Genomic DNA, 19,119 nt, shown 5'->3' with positions numbered 1-19,119 from the left:
GAACACACATGGTAGGTGCTCATTATATAACTATTTGAGTATGAGTAATCTCTTGAAGAGCCCATTCCTGAGCAAACTTACTCTTCTCAAGTTCCTTTTCTCAATTGGAAGCATTACCAACCTTCTGAAGACTCCAGCTTCTTTTTAGAGCCTTCAGGTGTCGAACTTGGGGATACCCTTGACCTGAAATATGTGCCACACTCCCCATGCCCCCCAGGCAGCTGGAGAGTGTGCCCGTGCCCAGTCAGTTTTGCCCCAGCAGTGGCTCTCTCCCTTGCTCCTCCTCTGTCTTCTCTATGACCCCACTGCAGTCCAATTCCATCTCACCTGACTTTTTGAAAGGCTAGTCTTTAAATTAGCCTTAGTTCCTGCCTTTCCTGGTCCACAGCAACAGACCACCCCCTGACTCCCACTCCCTTTCTAAAAGTGTCATACCTGATGATACTATTACAGATTATACATCTGTGATGAGTTTTAAAAAAAAAAGTCACTGTAATTGTGTGTATATATATATATATATATATATATATATATATATACACATTTGCTATCCCAAGCACTTTATTTGATATGCCCCAACCTGACTTCCATTCTTATCTACCTCTCCACTCCAAGTTTGTACCCCAAAACGGCTCAGCAGTGTGTGCTTTATACCCTCAGACTCTTGGACACCATTTTTCTACCTACTAAGCTATATCTACCTATATTTATCTCTTCTCATTGAAAAATCTCCACAAAGCCCCCTTTGTTCCTTGATTCATTGACTGTCTGTGGCCATATTATGACACACTGTGTGAGTGTTCTGAGTACAAGGTTGTGTGGCTCCTTCATCTGGGGATTCCCCACAGCACCAGGGCCTTTCCCATAGCAGAACTGAGTTGACCTCACAGGGTTAGAGATTTGGGAAGTTGTGAGGAATCTTAGAAATCTTCTGGTATGATACCTGCATTTAATGTATTAGTAAATTGCAGTTCAGAAAACTGTGAAAATATTTACTTAAAATAGCCCAAAAGCAATAAAATCAAGTGTGTGTGTGTGTGTGTGTGTGTGTGTGTGTGTGTGTGTATCTTTGGTCTTCTCAGCTAGTAATAACCTTTTGAATTTTTTCATTCTGTTGTAGCAGGATCTTTTACCTCTGCCTTTACAAATGCTCCAAAGAGAGGCTCCAGTGATTGTTTCCTACAATAGGGGGTATATCACAAGTCATAACTGTACAATGGTTCAGAGGACCAGACACTCAGGATTAAAAGTGAAGGTGCCAGCTCTACCATTATTAGCCACATTTTTATTTTTATTTTTTATTTATTTTTTTTAGAGAGAGAGGGAGCAAGAGCAGGGGGGAGGAAAAAAGGGAGAGGGAGAAAGAGAATCTCAAGCAGGCTCCATGCTCAGCACTGAGCTCCACACACAGCTCAATCCCAGGACCCCGAAATCATGACCTGAGCTGAAATCGAGTTGGATGCTAAACCAGCTGAGCAACCCAGGCGCCCCAGCCACACTTTGACTCTTGGCAGTTCTGTCTTCAGCACTGATTGTCATTTGTTATTTATGAATACATACTATCTGCTGCAGCACCCCCTGCCTTCCTTCTAACCAACTCCAAAATGCTTTCTGTTTTGGTGCATCTTAAAGACAGGTGTAACAGGAGGAGATATCTACATAGAGGGATAGAGATACACAGAGAAAGATCATTTAGATTTATAAAGTAAATTGGGGGGGTTATTAACTGGAAAAAATAGAAATTAAAAAAAAAATACCCAGATTCCTATCTTGGAAAAATACAATTATGTTATCTGTGGTCCTGTTAGCCAAGGTGTCATCATGGTGGTGAGACGAACCAGAAAACTTTTCCTGCATTTAAACTGAGGGTAGCATTACCTCAGATGAGCTCAAATCTTTCCATTTGGAGAAAAATAAACATTGCTAAATCCTTCTGTGCATCAGGCAGAACTTCATAAGTTGCCCAACGAGGTGATGAGTTTCATGATTTGGTGGGTTTTGAAATTTTAATTTAATTTAAATTCAACTTGAATTTTATGTGGCCTATTTTACTATCTTATAAGAGAAACAGAATGATGTTATTTACAGCCTTGGTTTTTACACTGACAGAAAAGACAAAAAGAAAAACATTTCAAATCCCACTTGACTTGCAAGACCAAAGTCTTCTACACCGAAATGACAAATGTATGATTTGTGTAATCCAATTACTCACGATTAGGTTGTTTTTTGTCATAACACTCTGCGGTGCAATATAACAGAAAGTGGATAAATACCAACAACCACAGAAAGACGCAACATTAAAAGCGAAACTCAGAACTTCAAAAGAAAACACTCTGAAGAAAAGCACTGAAGTTTTAGCAGGGATGATGAAATGTCCTTTACAAATTACAAGCACAGGTAATTGGTGGTATGTTGTTGTATAAGGAGGCTTGAAGGGGTAAAGGTAGTACATATTAAAAAAAAAAAAAAATCTGACCAGGTGGGACCTTGTAATAATTCCACTTAATGTAAGCTATTTTGCTTTTTTCCCAGATGTTACATAGGGTAAACATGGACACTTGCTGTATTCTTTTGTAAAATGTAATGGGAAACACTACTTCATGAGGTTCCTTAACCTTTAAGGAGAATCTTTCCCTGTAATGATTTCTCAGAAGTTTGGTATGGACTCATGTGACCCTACTTTCCAGGCTCTCAAACAGTAGGATCCAACCAATACCACCCAAAGAACCAGAACCGTAAAGATTTAAAATGCTTTCTTTCACAGTTTAATGAGTTAGGGGATTGCAGCTACTGTGTAGATCATAGACCTCAAGCCATGCAGAGGAAATCAGAAACCTATCCTTCATGGCTACCACCATCACTCTCCCGGGTGTGGTACAGACTCCATCCACACAGGCGGGTGAGATGAAGTCTTAATGGTGCCCTGGTGCCCCTGGGGAGGAAGGGACACAAGAGCCCTGACACGTTCCAGGATAATCGGTGTTCTTCTACCAGTCAACACAACCATCGACACCATCCGTGTCACGCTTCAGTCTCCTGGCGGTGACACGGAGCCGGACTAAGAAAAGATGTGCCTGAAGAGGACCCCATTTTCCTCTCAGACACTTGTGCCCACTGCCCCAAGCACTGTCCTTGCCATCCTCCTTCGTCAGTCCCTGACTGGTGTCGCCATTCTCCAGAAGTGGGCCACAGCACAGAGGAAAAGTGTCTTCCAGAATGGGCTGCTGGAAAGAAAGGAGGCTTCAATCACTCTTACTGCTTTGCACTCCACGCAGTTCTTACTCCTACCCTGCCTCGTGCCTTTCAAACCACGTCCTGGAGCCCCCCCCGCCCCCCCATCCCAGAGTCCTCATTTCTCAGGCTGTTCGCCATCCTGCTCATTACCCTAAACTTTGCTATTTAAATGAACTTTTCGGTCCTCCCTCTCTTTCTTAGGATGTTACCTCTGCCCCGGGTCTCTTCCCCAGGCTTCCCTCCTCCAATTCTTTCCTCCTTGGCCCCAGCTTCTTAAACCTGCTCGGGCTGCCCTTTGCCTTCTTGTCTCCTCCTCTCCCTCCCTGGGCCCCTTCACCTCATCCATTCCTGTCTCAGGCTCTCCAGATTCCCGGGCCGTTTGCTGGTGAGAAATCTTTGCTGCAGCGAGGACCGGAGTCCCCCGCGCGCAGCCCAGTGGCAGAAGAGGGCGAGGCTGGGAGAAGGGCGAAGGCTGTCGGGGAGGGAGGCAGCCGGTCCTCCCCGTGAGCCTGCAAGAATGCGGCAGGGGGCCGGGGGCCTGGGGAGCCACTAACTCCCTGAGCCCCTGATCCTGTCTTGTACACCCCGCCTGCAGGGCCAATTTCCTGCCAAGTGCAGCGGAGAAGCGGAGGCGCCTGCAGAAGCGGAGAGAGGGGCGCAGGGGTGCCCATCCCCAGAGTAGGTCCCTCCGCGAGCCGGGGAAGAAGAGAGGAGGGAGTGGGCGAGTGGTGAGCAGGGAAAGCCCGGCTCCAGCCCGGCGGCAGAGCGTGGGGAGAGCGGGGCGCGCGGGGAGCGCCGGCGGGGTACAGCCAAGCGAGCGGGGGGCGAGGGGCGCGCCGAGGCAGCGCTGCGCTCGGGGAGGGGTGCGCGGGTGCGGGCGTGCGGGCCGGGCGCGCGTGCGGCGGCCGCGGCGCAGTGTTGGTGTGTGTGCGCGAAGGCGAGCGGCGGGCCGGGCGCGAGGGAGGCGAGGACAGGGCGCATGTCTCGTCCCCGCGAGCAGCCACTAGACGCGCCACCACCATCTTCTGCATGTGCAACATTTGCAGCCGGACAGGAAACCGCTCTCAGGGCTATGGAGACTGCGGGAAAAATCTGGCAGCTCGCGATGGATTGCTGAAGGGGAGCAGTCATAACCAACCACTCACACCTCTCTCCTTTCCTTTTTTCTTTTTTTTCCTTTTCTTTTCTTTCTTTCTTTCTTTCTTTTTTTTTTTTTTTTTTTTTTTTGGTTTTTAATTTTAGCGCCATCGTCGTCAATGCCTCTCTGAATAGCCTTAGGAAGAGTGTGAGAGAAAGAGAGCGCGCGCCAGGGAGAGGAGAAAAGAAGATGAGGATTATTTGCAGACAGATTGTCTTGTTGTTTTCTGGATTTTGGGGACTCGCCATGGGAGCCTTTCCGAGCAGCGTGCAGATAGGTAAGCTCAGCCCGGTGGGGTGTGCATGTGGATGTCTGTGGCAGGTATCCTAAAGTGAGTTAAATGAGTTGCCAGTGAGCAATTCGGGGAGACCTTCGGCGGCTCCCTTCCCCTCTGCCTCTCCCTCCTCCTCGCCCCTGTGCAATGACTGCCTCTTTGGTGCTGGTTCAGTTGAAGCATGCACACCCTGCCCACCCGTCCCTCCTTGCCCATGTTCCCACTGCCACCTTTGGTTCAAGTCGACTTAAGTAGGGTTGGAATAAGTTGGAAAAAAACCTCCGTGAGGTTTGATTACACTGAATGTGCTATTTCCTCTCATTCCTTTCTCTAGAGCATGAAGAGATGTCGAGTTTGTTGAGGTCTTTAAAATTATTATTCTGTATTTTAAACAGACTTCTAACCATGCTGGACTCCTCGGCTTTCTGACCATTCCAGAAAGACACTGGGCAAAAAGCGTTTCCACCCACACCCCCCTGCCTTTGCTCGCTGCCGGTTAACCGATTCCAAAGTTAGATCGCTTTCCCGAAAACCTTCTCTCCTTTTATTTTGTTTTCCTCTTGAGTCTTTTGCCCGCATTCCTCCCGTTGGACTCCACTGCCAGCGACCCTACCCATCCCTGGTTTCCCTTGCTGTTCTCCTCTCCTGTCTTTTTATGGGACGCAGCTATTGAATTTCTTCCAGCTCAGCCCAGCCTCAACACTGCATCGTTTCTCGCGGACTGTGCACAAAACGGGGCTAATTAGGCTGAGGCCAGGAGCTGCAGGAAAACAAAGTTCATGTCTCCTTTACGATTCCCCTCTTCCCTGCGTGTCACCACATCCCTTTATTTCTGCATTTTAATGCAAACCCTCTCTTCTGTTCATCTGCATGTCTCTTAGAAATGCCCCAAGCTTGGCTGATGTAGCAGTGTGCTGGGAAATCATGGAGAGGGCAAGAGAGGGAGGAAAACACGCTCAATGGTCTCAGAGGTCATTGTGATCATGACAAATTGGGACAGGGAAGCGCTGAGCTGTCCTAAGACTAAAATACTAAACATGCACCTTAGGGACAAAGGGCAGTCTCAAGATGTGGCAGGGAGAGCTTCCTAATTGTGTGTGTTGCTGAATGGCAGTGGATTTGACAGTGCTTGGGGGTGGGTATTGCATTTCCAAGAGGAAACACTGAATGTGCTTTTCCTGCTGTTTTTAATAGGTGGTCTCTTCATCCGAAACACAGATCAGGAATACACGGCTTTTCGATTAGCAATTTTTCTTCATAACACCAGCCCCAATGCGTCGGAAGCTCCGTTTAATTTGGTACCTCATGTGGACAACATTGAGACAGCCAACAGTTTTGCTGTGACAAATGCTTGTAAGTAAAACATAAGTTGTGGATAAATTAGAAGAGAATTAAAATGAAACAATAGAGTTCCCCTCCTCCCTTTATTATATTATTTCAAAAATGGTTTTTAAAAGAAATGCAAGATTCCCACAGTTGACTGGTTCCAGAGCAAGTCAGAGTTTAAAAAAAAACAATCAAGATTTAGTGTCGGGAATATTCAGCTGGTCTTTCTCCCTTCTCTTCTTCCTTCCTTCCTTATTTATTTATTTATTTATTTATTTATTTATTTATTTTCATTTCTTGGCTGGATCATTCAGGTTGATTTCTCCTGCAACATTTCAGTGGTATTCCTGTTACCTGAATGTCAAGTTAGTGCAAATTGTACTCTGTCTAGTTTTTTATTCTGTTCCTTTGTTTCTTCATATTTGCTTTTCACTTGAGGAAGCATATGTCTTGGTTTTAAGGAGGAGACTTGCTCTCCTACACTGGGGAAGGTGCAGGGAGCCTTGCTGGGAGTGAGGCAGAGGGGAGCGCTGGTGTGGAGGATATATATTCTAGACGGTTGGTTGACGCTGCAGATGATCTGGTGATGTCACTTGAGGCTGCCCTGCTCTTATATTCTGGGTTGTAAATGTCTCTTACTATCACGTAATGCATATATCCTGTGGATAGAACTCCATGAATCCTTACCTTGGTGCCAAATCACATTAGTCCACAATCCACCTGAATTCACGAACCAGCCCAGCTTGATTTGTCATCCCCCACGCAGAAACTGAATGGGTGACCTCACCTATGCTGTGATGAGGCAGCGGAGCCGTGCTCCCTCACCAAAATACTGATAACTTCCTGTAAAAAAATATAATCAATGGTAGATTAATTTGAAACTCTCTAAAATGTAATCAGTCAAATAGCATTCACGTAGCATTTTCACTCTTGAAATACGTGTTTCAAATATCTCCTCAGCTTTACATGCTAATTTACTACTGTTCAAAAATTTTTGTGTTAAGATAATGGCCATAGAGTATGTAAGATATATAGGAATAGTTTCTATATAAAATTTTGCATAGCAGTAATAAAATGTTTAATTTGAATTGCATTTTTATGATATCAAGTAGAGTCTATTTTAATTTTAAAAGTCCTGTCAGTACAAGAAAGTATAGTGAGCAAGTAAGTGATATTGAAAACAAGGAGTTTTAAAATATTTGGAGGAAATCTGCTCCATTGATTTAATTATTTTAATTCATGTTTATTTGCCAGTAAGTCATCTAACAGCATGATTGCTTTCCCTAAATTTTTGGCATCCAACTTTACTTTATTTTAGAATTTGGTTTCATAAGATGGTCCAAGCATTTGACATTTTGTAAACTACCACAATTGTAGTACTTTGCGGGAATTCTGTAGTTACTATGAGCACTATTTAATTAGGAAAAATCATTTGTTGTATTTAATGATAAAATCTACATTGTAGCAGAAGGGAGTTACTTTTAAGCAGAAACATACATGAATTAGAGCTACCTTTGTGGATAGTTATTTTTGCAGATTTTATCAGCTATTAGTTTTGTGTTTCAAGTTTTGAAAGGGATGTCAATATTGCAAGTAGTTCTAGATGCAGAGTACTCTGCTTAGTACCTGAATATATTTATTTTTTAAGTAGTTTTTTCATGTCTCTCCTGAGATTTTATCAACAAAACATTACTAAGTTTAAAAATAACTCATGATCCAAATATATGTGATGGTACTTTGTCAACAGTAAACTACTATTTAAATATTAATTTTTATTACTAAATTTTGAAAGGCTTTCTTGAAAGTGGCAGATATATTAGTTTTATGTTATCTCGTGTTTACAAATTAAATTCTTAGGTATTCTAAAGTTTATATTGTGACCCAGCTATAGAAACTATAAAGCACTGATCTTTTCTTCCTCCATATCATTTATTAATCTCCTTCAGGATAATGTTAATGAACATTATTTTATTTATGTGATGAAAATATTATATAAAGTGTTAGTGGTAAAGTACCTGTACACATGGGAAATTGACAGGAAGCTGCACACAGAATGAAAAAGTAGAAGGTACAAAATGTAGATAATATGTTATTCTTTAACACGTTAGGATTGAGGAAGTTGAAACTAGGTAAACTTTGAGACTACTGATTTTGAACCCAAGCATTAATACAGTGTTCGCAATATCATATTTTTCCATAATCACAAGTAATTGACTTTGTATACATTTAAAATATTTTTTAAAGAAACATAAATTGTAAATGAGGAAAAATGTTTTCTAGTGAAGAAAAGGACTTTTGTTTTGTTTTGTATTGTTTTGTTTTGTTTTGTTTTTGACAAATGAGTATGCCAAATATCCTTAAGACAATTCTGAGCAGAATTGGGGGAAAAAAATGAACTGTCCGAGAGCGTGGGTCAGGGAATTGGTGTTTGTTGAGTGGACTGACTGGGAGCGTATACATGTGTGATTTTCCAGTCCCATTAAAGGTGAAATGTAAGCACTAAGTATGAGGCAAACTCATCTATCAAGCTCTCTGCCTTTGGGTACAAAAGAATAAAAATAGTATTCTGGAAAATTAACATGGAACTTATTCCTCAGGGTGATACAGACTGGATTTTTAAATTTTTCACGTTAGATGAAATATAAAGACATAAGCTATGACTGGCTAGGTTTATTGTAACTGTGACTGACCTGCAGTGGGTCCCAGTCAGAGTGCAGGATCCAGTCTGTCTGGGAATAAGGGCCATGAGGCAGGCTGTGTACGCTCACAAGACAGAAAGCAGATTGAAGAATGACGAGCACTGGTCATCTGTTGGACAGATGTAGTTTCCTGCTGCTTCTTTTGCCTCAGAATCAATTTAGCACTCTAAGAATACTTCGGGCAATCTAAACGTTCTGTGTATACAGTTTGCATATGATGTAAGTCTAGACCTGATTTACTCGAACTTACCACTTTCGGTATAAATCCCAACTTCCTGAGAGAGGAAAAATAATTTCAGCTTATGTTTTGTCTTATCTTTAATGATATTTGTGTACTATTAATACTGCTTTCCTTTTAAACTGTTCACATTATTGGAAAGTCACACTTGGCTCAATATAAAATTGAAATTATAAGAAATACAGATAATATAAAATTATGATCTATTAAAATAATGGTAAAAAGTTAGGTGTAATAAATAGCCTATGTGTTCAAATTTCAAAATGTAATTAAAAGTATACCTTCCTTTGTTGTGGTTCATCCAAAGGATGGGGTATAGCAAAATGGATATTTTATAAATAAATTCAATATGGCAGTGCTCTTTAATAAAAGGCCATACAATTGACCAAATTAGCTATCCTTACAAACACACATGCTATTTAAATTGGATATGTCCTTTGCAAAACATTTGAGGCAATCTGAAAACGTGCTGTTTTCTTATATTTTCAGTAGTTAATGAATGGAGATATTCTGTTTTGGATGATGTTGTATATTAAATTTGACCATAAATAATAACCAAAATACTAAAGTAGTCTGTCACCAAATGTTTTCAAAGATAAAAATATTTGCATCATTACAATTATTAGTTTAGTCCAGTTGCATCAGAAATCCTTCCTTCGGTAAGACAGTACCTTTGCAACGTAATCCACAAATATTCAGTTTCTGAAATGACTCTTAAATTTCAGACGGGCAATAGGAAATGCATAATAAAACAGATCAAGTACTGTATTATAACTTTGGTGAAATAATAAAAGAACCTTATGACATATTTTCAACTTTTTTAACTTCCATAGGAAGGACCATTCGGTTAATACTTTTTTTTTTTAATGATGTCTTAATCTTACTCTCTTTTTTCTGTCTTAAGCCTGTCTATTTAGCGGTTTAAAAAATGGTGGATTGGAAAGTTGTAACAATCCCAAATAGAACATGTATTATACCCTCATGATGGTGAAAAAGGTGTTCTTTTTAGAGTTAAATAATAGTTCTGTTTGTGGCCGGTTTCTTTGTCAATTCTAAATATCCAAGATGAGTGCTACTTGTAAAAGTAGGCTGGTCTGTAAGATATACATGTTTAGTTAATCTAAATATATTGAAAATGGGCCACTATATCCAGTAGGCTCTGTAGGCATTTCCACTTATACAGTAGGTACTTAATAAAAATTCATTGAATTTAAGGGTGTTAAATGATACTGTCTCTTAGCCCTGAAAAGACATTCTAAGAGTTTACGTTGGGCTGCTATAATAATCTTAAACATGCTAGAAATAAATTTCTGATAGTTTGACCTGCAGAGTTGTTAGAAGAATATAAGAATTAAATACTGTTTGACTTTGGATTATTTCTTATGGAAATGAATGATACGACCCTACCTGATTGTCCTTAGGTTTTTTTATTTTGAGTTGTTAGCAAAAATCTCTGTTGATTTGAAATAATTCTTTGATGATCTTTCTCTCTCCCTCTTAATTTTCCATCTTGAGATTATTGACGAAGATGAATCATATTCCTATAGTTTGACCCTATCTTAAGTGATAGGATGGTTCGTAATTTCCATTGCTGTATTTCAACATTTTCACAGGATTAAGCTTTTATAAAACTATTAGAAAAATTCCTTAAACCTTGTTTTCAACCATATTATTCCAAGTATTGTTTATTTCCCAAAGAGGGAGATTTTTACTTTGTGGCATTAAAAAATACTTAGAGATCTTATTTACATAATTTTATTATTGTTTGGAAATTTAAAATGAAGAATAAATACAACACACCTTACATTTTATGATGACACCTAGTTTTTACACTGCTTTCATATACATGATTTTATTCGACCTCAAACTGGTCTGAGAAGGAGACTCTGAAAAGACCATCTGTATTTGGTAGTTAAGCCGGCTTCAGCTCAAAGGAGTCACTTGACCTGCCAGAGACCAGGTAGCTGCTAAGCTGCAAGCCAGGGTTTGACCTCTGGTCTTCTAACCACTATCCTAAGTTGTTTTATGAGGAGTCCATTGGGTGTGAAAAATACACCCAAACTGAGGCTACTTAAGGAAGAAGAAAAAATTACCATTTATCTTTTTTCCTAATTTACTTGCAGTGTTTTGAAGAAAATAGGGCAAGACATTTCTGGGCAACTTATTCATTAATCATATGACAGTGAGTGATATAGCAAAGGCTGAAGTCATATTATGTAATGAATTTTTCCATCCATTCACTAGATTAGGTAATGAATGTAACCATTTATTCATTAAACCTATTTATCAAGGGCAACTGCATTTAAAAATGACCCTGTGTTAGAAATGAGGGTACGAGAACATGTAGGGATAGTTGCTGCCCTCAAGGAGCTGATTGCCCAGTGGAAAGACAGATGAGTTGGTTTACTAAGTGGCAGTGAGACAAAGGACCCTGACAAAGAAGCAGAGTGCTAGGACAGAGATGAACACAGGAATAGCGCCAGATGTGGCCTGGCATCCCAGGTGAGGTGGATCTGGGTGTTAAGGCTCTAGTTGAGTCATTTGAAAAAGAGGAAGGAAGGGAAGCATGCCTGGCTGGGGAGCCACACGGGACACGGCCCTAAGGTGTGGGAGAGCCAGGTGTATTTGAGCCCCTGAAGAGGGTTTCGTCTGGCTGTAGCATCGAGTGCGAGGGGAAGGAGAGGTGTGCCGGGGGGAAGGTCTGCCGATCCACAGAGGATCTTGTAGTTGCTGTAAGGGGACTCTTCTGAATAAAAAGGGGACTTACAACAATGACATAATCAGGTTTATATTTTACGAAGAATAGGCTGGTTGCTGAAAGGAGAACAAATTGGAAGGGGATGACATGGAAGAAAAGGCAAGTCAGTGGAGTCTTGAAGTCATACAGTTTAGGATGATACACACTTAAAGAAAAGTAGATGCCCTGAGGAGAGAAAAGCGTACAGATCCAAGAATACAGAATTGTTGACAGAACTTAGTACACCTAGGTGGGGACAGCTGGGGGGCTCAGTCGGTGAAGCGTCTGCCTTCGGCTCAGGTCATGATCTCAGGGTCCTGGGATCAAGTCCCACATTGAGCTCCCTGCTCAGCAGGGAGTCTGCTTCTCCCTCTGCTTCTGCTGCTTCCCCTGCTTGTGCTCTCTCTCTCTCTGGCAAATAAATAAATAGAATCTTAAAAAAAAAAAAAAAAAAAACAGAACTTAGCGGTGGGTTGGATGTTTTTGTGGGTGAGGAGAAAGGAAGTGTGCTAAGAATTCAAGATGAGTTCTCTGATTTCTGGCCTGGGCAAATGACTTGGTATTGGTACCACTGACGGGACCTCCAGGAGGAGAAGCAGCTCTGAATGTGGGAGGTGAGATTAGCGGAAATACGGATTTTGAGGGTTGAAGAGATGCCCAGATGGAGCTCTGCTGTAGACAGCGGGGCAGGTGTGTTTGCAGCTGCTGAGCTCATTGTGCAACGAAGGCAAGCATTTGGTGGTGCCTGAAGCCATGGAGGTGTTGAGACCACCCAAGAAAGCAAGAACAGTGAGGAGATGCTGAGGACAACATCCTAGGAAGTACCTGTACTTAGAGGAGCAGGGAGAGAGAGGAGACAAGGACGATGGGTCAGGAAATTCAGAGGAAAATGAGACAAGAGTAATTTCACAGGAGTCAAGAGGTGAGGAGCATTTCAAGTAAATAGTGGAAAACCTTGTCAAAGCCTGCAGAATTTAAATAATGAATTGCAAGGATAATTGATCTTTAACATCAGGCTTTTCTTCTCTTTAGAGTGTTCTTTTGCATTTTGACCAGATTTTTAAGACACGCAGCTTTTATTAACCCCATGTAGATTCTATTGATGATACTCTTTTGTATATAGTGGCCTAGAATATTTTTATGTTTTACTTAGAGGTGGAGAAAGACTCTTCTCTGGACTTTGAACCAGATGGACCTGAATTTTCAATCTGATAGTGGGTAAGATACTTAACACTCAGTTTCTAAATCTGATAACATAGGAAAATAACATGTACCACACGTGAATTTTATGAATATTAGAAAAGTGTTTGGAAAATATGCACAATGCAGTTAGAATTCAATTAAATTTAGTTGTGTTAACATTTTTTGTGTCATATGGAGCATTTATTTTTGAGTTGATCTTAATTTTGGAAGAGTTATATTTTCTGTTTATATTTTAAGAAAGCAGTTTATGTGTTGAACACCTCTGTAGATATTTCACAGGAATATTTTTGACCTCTCATTGAAATTGACTCTCATTGACCTCTCATTGCTAATTTAAATTTATATACACAAGTCTAAATTGTATTTTTCAGAAGTAGTTCCAAGTCCTAAGAGAGGATAACTGTATCTAGGATTTGTGGACGATTCAGAGAGAATTTGTTCATGGATGGTTGGATTAAAGAGGTTGATAAATTCTCTTAATTAAAAGCAAAATTTTGTGTTGTTAAGCAGTGTGTGTGTGTGTGTGTGTGTGTGTGTGTGTGTGTTTACAAAGAGACAGTCTAAACTTCTGGACAACTTCTCAGTGAATCCCAGTCACGAAAAAAGGCCCAGGACCACAGCCTGAAAAGAGCTACACATAAATTAGAAACAAACAAACAGTACTTCATTCCCTACTTTCATCATTTTAGAAGCCGGTTGGATTTTGTCCTTGGAACCAGGAATCTTTCCATAAAATCCATCTCCATTAGCTTGTCTCTTGACGTAGAAAATAATCAGTGTGTCCTGGCTGGAAAAGTGCTTGGCTTGGTCCTCTGCCTCTTAGACTGTCCTCCTATTATTTTTATAACTTCTCTTACTATCTGACTTCCACACATTTCACATCAGCTCCTTCTATTTTTATCATGATTTATCTTTTCCCTCACTATCCCCACTCCTGGAACACTGTTCTTGAAGGTCATCAGTGACTTACAAATTTGCAAATCCAATTGTTACTCCTCAGTCTTCATTGTCTCTTTAATAGTTGGCTTTGCTGCCAACTTCCTGGTCTTGGAGGCTCATTGCTTCTCTGGTGATAGTAGTGACTCCAGGAGGGGGCTGTCTGTGTACCCCAGTCTCCTGGGAGTTACAGGAAGTCTAACACAACTCTGAAAAGCAGGTGTTACTATTATCATCATCATTTTATATGTGGAGAAACAGAAGATTTGTAGTTATGAGGATTTGCCTAACCGTAAAGTACCCAGGCCATCAGATATTAAAGTCAGTTTTACCTGCCATTCATACCGTAGCAGCTTGCACGCACAGTATCCGCGAGATACCCATCACTCAGTGTGACAGCAGCCAGGCAGCTCTTCATTTGAATAGAAAGATGTTTTTCTCAAAGCCACCTCTCTACTTTAACAACTGTGATTCACCCCCGCGGATATGTATTGCATTTCACATTGGATGGTGTGGATTCTTCTGTGCAATTTGCAGTGCAGCACAGAAATGAGAGAATTCTCATCCTAATTGATGGCACCCCCATTACTTTCTACTGCCGAAGCCGCGTCGTGAATACCACCAGGTGTAAAAATGATTAAATGACTCTTTCAAGTGTTATGCAAACAGTGTCAGTTCCTTCATCAGTTGGCCAACCTACGTATTTTACTTCTTTTTATAGGAGTAGTGTTTGATTTCAGAATAACCTGTTCAAAACATATTTTCCCAAGTGCTTCACTGTAAGATTGGCTTAGCTCTGAGGCATTTTCTTTCAGGTTTTCTTTGACATGTTTTTGGGTTCCAAAGAAACACAGTGTTGACTGTTTTCCTAAGGAACATCGCCCCAGTCACAGTTGCTCCATCTTCATAGAGCCATCACTTGTCTCTGACTTAATAAAACTACTAGAATCACAAATAAAAAGTTATCTTAGAAATAAATGGTAAAAAAAGAAAATGTGAGATTGAGTACTTTCCTTGAATAAACGACTGTATTTCTCCAGATGCAGGAGAAAGTACACAATCGGCTGGAGGTAGCGTTGTCTTACTTTTGTTGCTTATATGCTTCTTCTAAAATAAGCAGTTTTTCACCAGTAACTTCAAATATATTATGCCCTTGTGTTCTTCCCATTTTTCCTGTTTTTGTCTTTTTTTCACGAACATGTGCTTGTAAAAATTTCAAATAATTCAAAAATCTTAAAAAGCCAAAGTATTTTGTAATCCTACCACTTAGAGGTAATAACAGTGCAGACCCCAGTAGGGAGACAAAAGAGTATCAAAAACATATGATGCTAATATAGATCTAAAAATAAAAGTGCTTAATACGAATGATCACTCTATGCTTACATCTTATTAACGGTTTATCTCACATACCGTAACAAATCAGTGCATAAGAGCTGTCTCATTTTCTTTCACTGCTACATGATATGTCACCGTGCAGTTACTGTGATAAACGTACTTAGTACCGTCTGGATCAACATTTATGTTGTTTCCACATTTTTGATATGACAAACAGAATAGCAGAAAAACTATTTGTGTACCTGTGTGAACATTCCTGTGGGACTAATTCCTGGTAATGAAATTTACTCTATCAAATAATGTGGGTTTTTGTTTTTAATAGATACTGTCAATTTCTTCTCCTCAAAAACAAAATGTTACTTAAATTTACAACCACCAAAATGTGAGAATAATTGTTTTTCTGTGACCCGCCGACACTAAGCCATTATGTCCATTGAATCTTCACTTGTCTTGATGGGTGGAAATGACATCTAATTGCTCCTTTAATTTGCATAATTCTTATTAATAGTGAGCCTGAGAATATTTTCTTATATTTATAGGATCTGTGTCCTTCTTTTGTGTTCTCCTCCTTTGCCAGCATTTTCTTCTTCATTTGTGGAAGTGCTTTATGCACGGTAAAAGTTAACCCTTTGTTGTCTGCCTTACAGATTATTTTCCTATTGTGCCTTTGGCTTCCAGCCCCATTACAATGCCTTTTATCATACAGACATGTTAAATTTTTATGTAGTCAGATCCGTGAGTTATTTTCTTTATGGCTTCTAGGTTTTTGACTATACTTACAAAGGTATTCCTAACCTTAAAAGTATAAATATATTATCCCACATTTTTTCTAGTACCTTTTTGATTTTAGACATTATAGTCATAACACTAACTCTTTGGGGATTTATTTTCTTATGTCTGTTAGGAACTTCTATTTATTTTTTTTTTCGGTACTGTTTATTTGAACGAGTTATTCTTTGACAGCTGCTTTGCGTGGATACATTGGCTCAAATCTTTTGCTCTTCCTGGACCGAATTTGAGCTTGGACAGGAGGTCTGCATTTTCTCTCTTTCCAAGTTCTCCCATTTGTTGTCCTCACCTACCTTTCCTGTCAGTCCCTAGTGGTCAGACCACTAGTTCTTATATTTTTGTCATCTGCTTTCTTGCTCCTCTTACTTTCTACGTATTTTTTTTCCTGTTTATCACTCACCATCTGACCGAAGGACATCACCGCCATGTGTTACAAGTATTTTCACTTCCTCTGTTTCTGTCCCAGCATTTTACTCTAGTCAGTGGTCCTTTTCTGGTGGTTTCAGAATTATCCTCCTGCTCCGACTCGCCTTCTCTCCATCCACTTGACATCCTGGAGCCAGTGTGGCTCCTCGGAACTTAAGACTCAGAGACCATCTCTTCCTTACTTGGAGCCTTCCCAAGGTGTTTATTCTCTTAGAAGAAAATCGGGACTCTCCCACGCTCCTGCGTGATCTGCCTCTCACTCACCTCTTTGCCTTGTCCACCACCAGAGTCCCCTCCGTCTTCTTTTTGGTTCTCTAACATGCTTTAACCCTTTCTTTTCTCTATGTCTTGTACTTGTTGTTTCTTTCTTTCTTTTTTTTTGTTTTTCTTTTTTTTTTTTCGGAATCCTCCAATCCGGTTATTTGCTTCACTGGCTTTTTCTGAACCTTCAGGACTCAAGTCAAAATCACCACTTCAGAGAAGCCTTCCTGACCAGCCTCTCTAGAGTAAACCCTTTCCTTCCCAAATTTTAGCTACTCTGTGTTGCATTACCAACCTTATGATCATCTTTGCTTTTATCACAATCTATAATCAGTATTTCCACTTGTTTACTTATTTGTCATCTACATTCCCTGCTTGAAGATCAACTCCTAAAACCAAGGGCTTCATCTGCCTTCAGTGATACATCCTGATAACCTTCCCAATGCCTGGCACAAAGTAAGTCAATAAATGTCTTTGAATAAATGAATGAGCAGTATGTGATGAATATTCCCTTTGCTCATGTTTGGGGAATCCTTAGGATAGCTAAGACTATTTTATGTGTTACTTTAGAGAAAATCAAGGAGAGGATATGCAGGCAATGAGGTAAAAGATCCAAAATTAAATGTTACATATTTTCCTTATCCTAGGCACGTGTTTTCCCTGTTTGTTTCCATTAGATTCAAGTATGGGACGGCGTAAGTAAGAGGGAGACAGTCCTGTGAGGAAGAAAGTGGGACTGTTCATGCAAATTAGCATACATGGTGCTGGCCAGATAGCACTTGGATAAATGCGAATCTGGTAGAAGAGAACTTCTAGGTTCTTATGCCATGTCGTTTCTGCTGACAGAGTACCTGGGAAATGCCGATACAATCCACTTTCAAAGCAGAATAAAACCCATTTGGGATTCCAGGTGGACTAGTAAGCGTACTCGGGAGAATCCCATCTGTTCAGACACTGCTTCTTTCCACTTCTCCAGGTTCATGAAACCAGAAAACTTGTGAAAACAGGAGGCTGGAGTCAACTGTATAATGTTGCTCCTGCCAGTTTTTGATTGTCTCCATTGTACCTTCAGCAGTAAATTTCACAATTTGCTTGTTGCTGGAACCCTGCAGCCCTCCCTCTTTGGAAATATACCCTTGGTTAAATTATTGAATTTTCAACTACATACACAGTCTTTGCCAGGCAAGACTGAAGGGCATTTTACCACTTCTCTGCTCCAGAGATTTAAATTAAGAGATTCTTTTTCTTCTTCCTTTCTTAATGGAAAATTTATACATCGAAATGTTTGTCTTTTTCCTCTGATAACTAGGGAGCTCAGTTTCATTTTTACTGTTCAGTTACATTACTCCGCATTTTAAACGTTTTGATTTGTTTTTATATCCTTGATTTTTCTGAAATCATATATATGATATAAATAATATATGATAGGCATATATTAAATATGGCATAAACATGTTTTGGGTAAATATACCTTGTAAGACTATACACATCATTTTAGGAGAGGAGCATAAAGACATAGGGGCCATTAATTTAAAAATCTAGTCAATGTCCCATTCAGTGCAGATGTTGGTCAGCTTTTGCTTGAATACTCACATTTCCTTTTTTTTTTTTTTCAAGATTTTATTTATTTATTTGATAGAGAGAGAGACAGCCAGCAAAAGAGGAAACACAGGCAGCGGGTGTGGGAGAGGAAGAAGCAGGCTCCCAATGGAGGAGCCTGATGTGGGGCTCGAATCCCGGACTCTGGGATCATGCCCTGAGCCGAAGGCAGATGCTTAATGACTGAGCCACCCAGGCTCCCTGAATACTCACATTTCCTGTTTAGTACTTTCTGTATTTTGTGTATGCTTTGGAAAATGATTTATACCAGGTGGGTAGGTAGCTAAGTAGGTGGATAGATGATCTGTTGACTCCAGTAGACTGTAGGTTCCTTGAGATCAAGGATGATAACTTATTATGCCTCTGCTCTGGGGGCCTGTCACAGTGCCTGGAACATTTCTGTTCCCTACTCTATAATTGTTTGCTGATGGGTTGTGATAGGAAGGAAACAAGAGAGGGAGGAGCTTCTTTCTTCTTCTTTTTTTTTTTTTTAAGATTTTTTATTTATTCATTTGAGAGAGACAGAGAGAGTGAGAGCACGGTCAGGGGGAAAGGGCAGAGGGAGAGGGAGAAGCATAATTACCACTGAGCAGGGAGCCCAATGCGGCACTCGATCCCACGACCCTGAGATCATGACCTGAGCAGAAAGCAGATGCTTCACCGGCTGAGCCACCCAGAGGTCCCAGGAGCTTATTTCTTGTTTGCATATTTACGACAACTGATTCTTAGCCAGAATTGAATAACACGACACAAGTCTAGCTTTGCTGTGTGACTCAAACCCTTCACATTTTTGAAAAACTTATCACACGTCCCCTTCACACTTTTCCAAGCTAAATATCATTTCCTTATATAACTTGATTTCTAAGACCTTTAACATCTAAGCTCTGGCATTCTGAATAGCCTCTGGATTTATCATAATTTCAT

The 19,119-nt window shown here is 40.4% G+C and overlaps 1 protein-coding gene across 3 annotated transcripts in view; it reads left to right on the top strand.

The window, feature by feature from the left end:
- The first annotated feature begins 3,788 nt into the window (after window positions 1-3,788).
- Window positions 3,789-19,119, top strand: part of GRIA4 (glutamate ionotropic receptor AMPA type subunit 4) — a 361,556-nt gene continuing 346,225 nt past the window's right edge. For 2 of the 3 annotated variants that reach the window (XM_045797670.2, XM_087868488.1), the window contains exons 1-2: window positions 4,490-4,649; window positions 5,841-5,999. In XM_045797670.2, coding sequence (XP_045653626.1) covers window positions 4,562-4,649; window positions 5,841-5,999 — 247 coding nt within the window. In that variant the 5' untranslated portion in view covers window positions 4,490-4,561. Of the gene's footprint in view, window positions 3,913-4,476; window positions 4,650-5,840; window positions 6,000-19,119 lie in introns of those variants that run through there. The other variant, XM_045797668.2, reaches the window with a different exon arrangement.

This window comes from Ursus americanus, chromosome 16, assembly GCF_024610735.1.
Source record: "Ursus americanus isolate L20-20 chromosome 16, mUrsAme1.1.p, whole genome shotgun sequence".
NCBI classification, from domain to species: domain Eukaryota; kingdom Metazoa; phylum Chordata; class Mammalia; order Carnivora; family Ursidae; genus Ursus; species Ursus americanus.
This window is presented reverse-complemented; position numbering and strand designations above follow the sequence as displayed.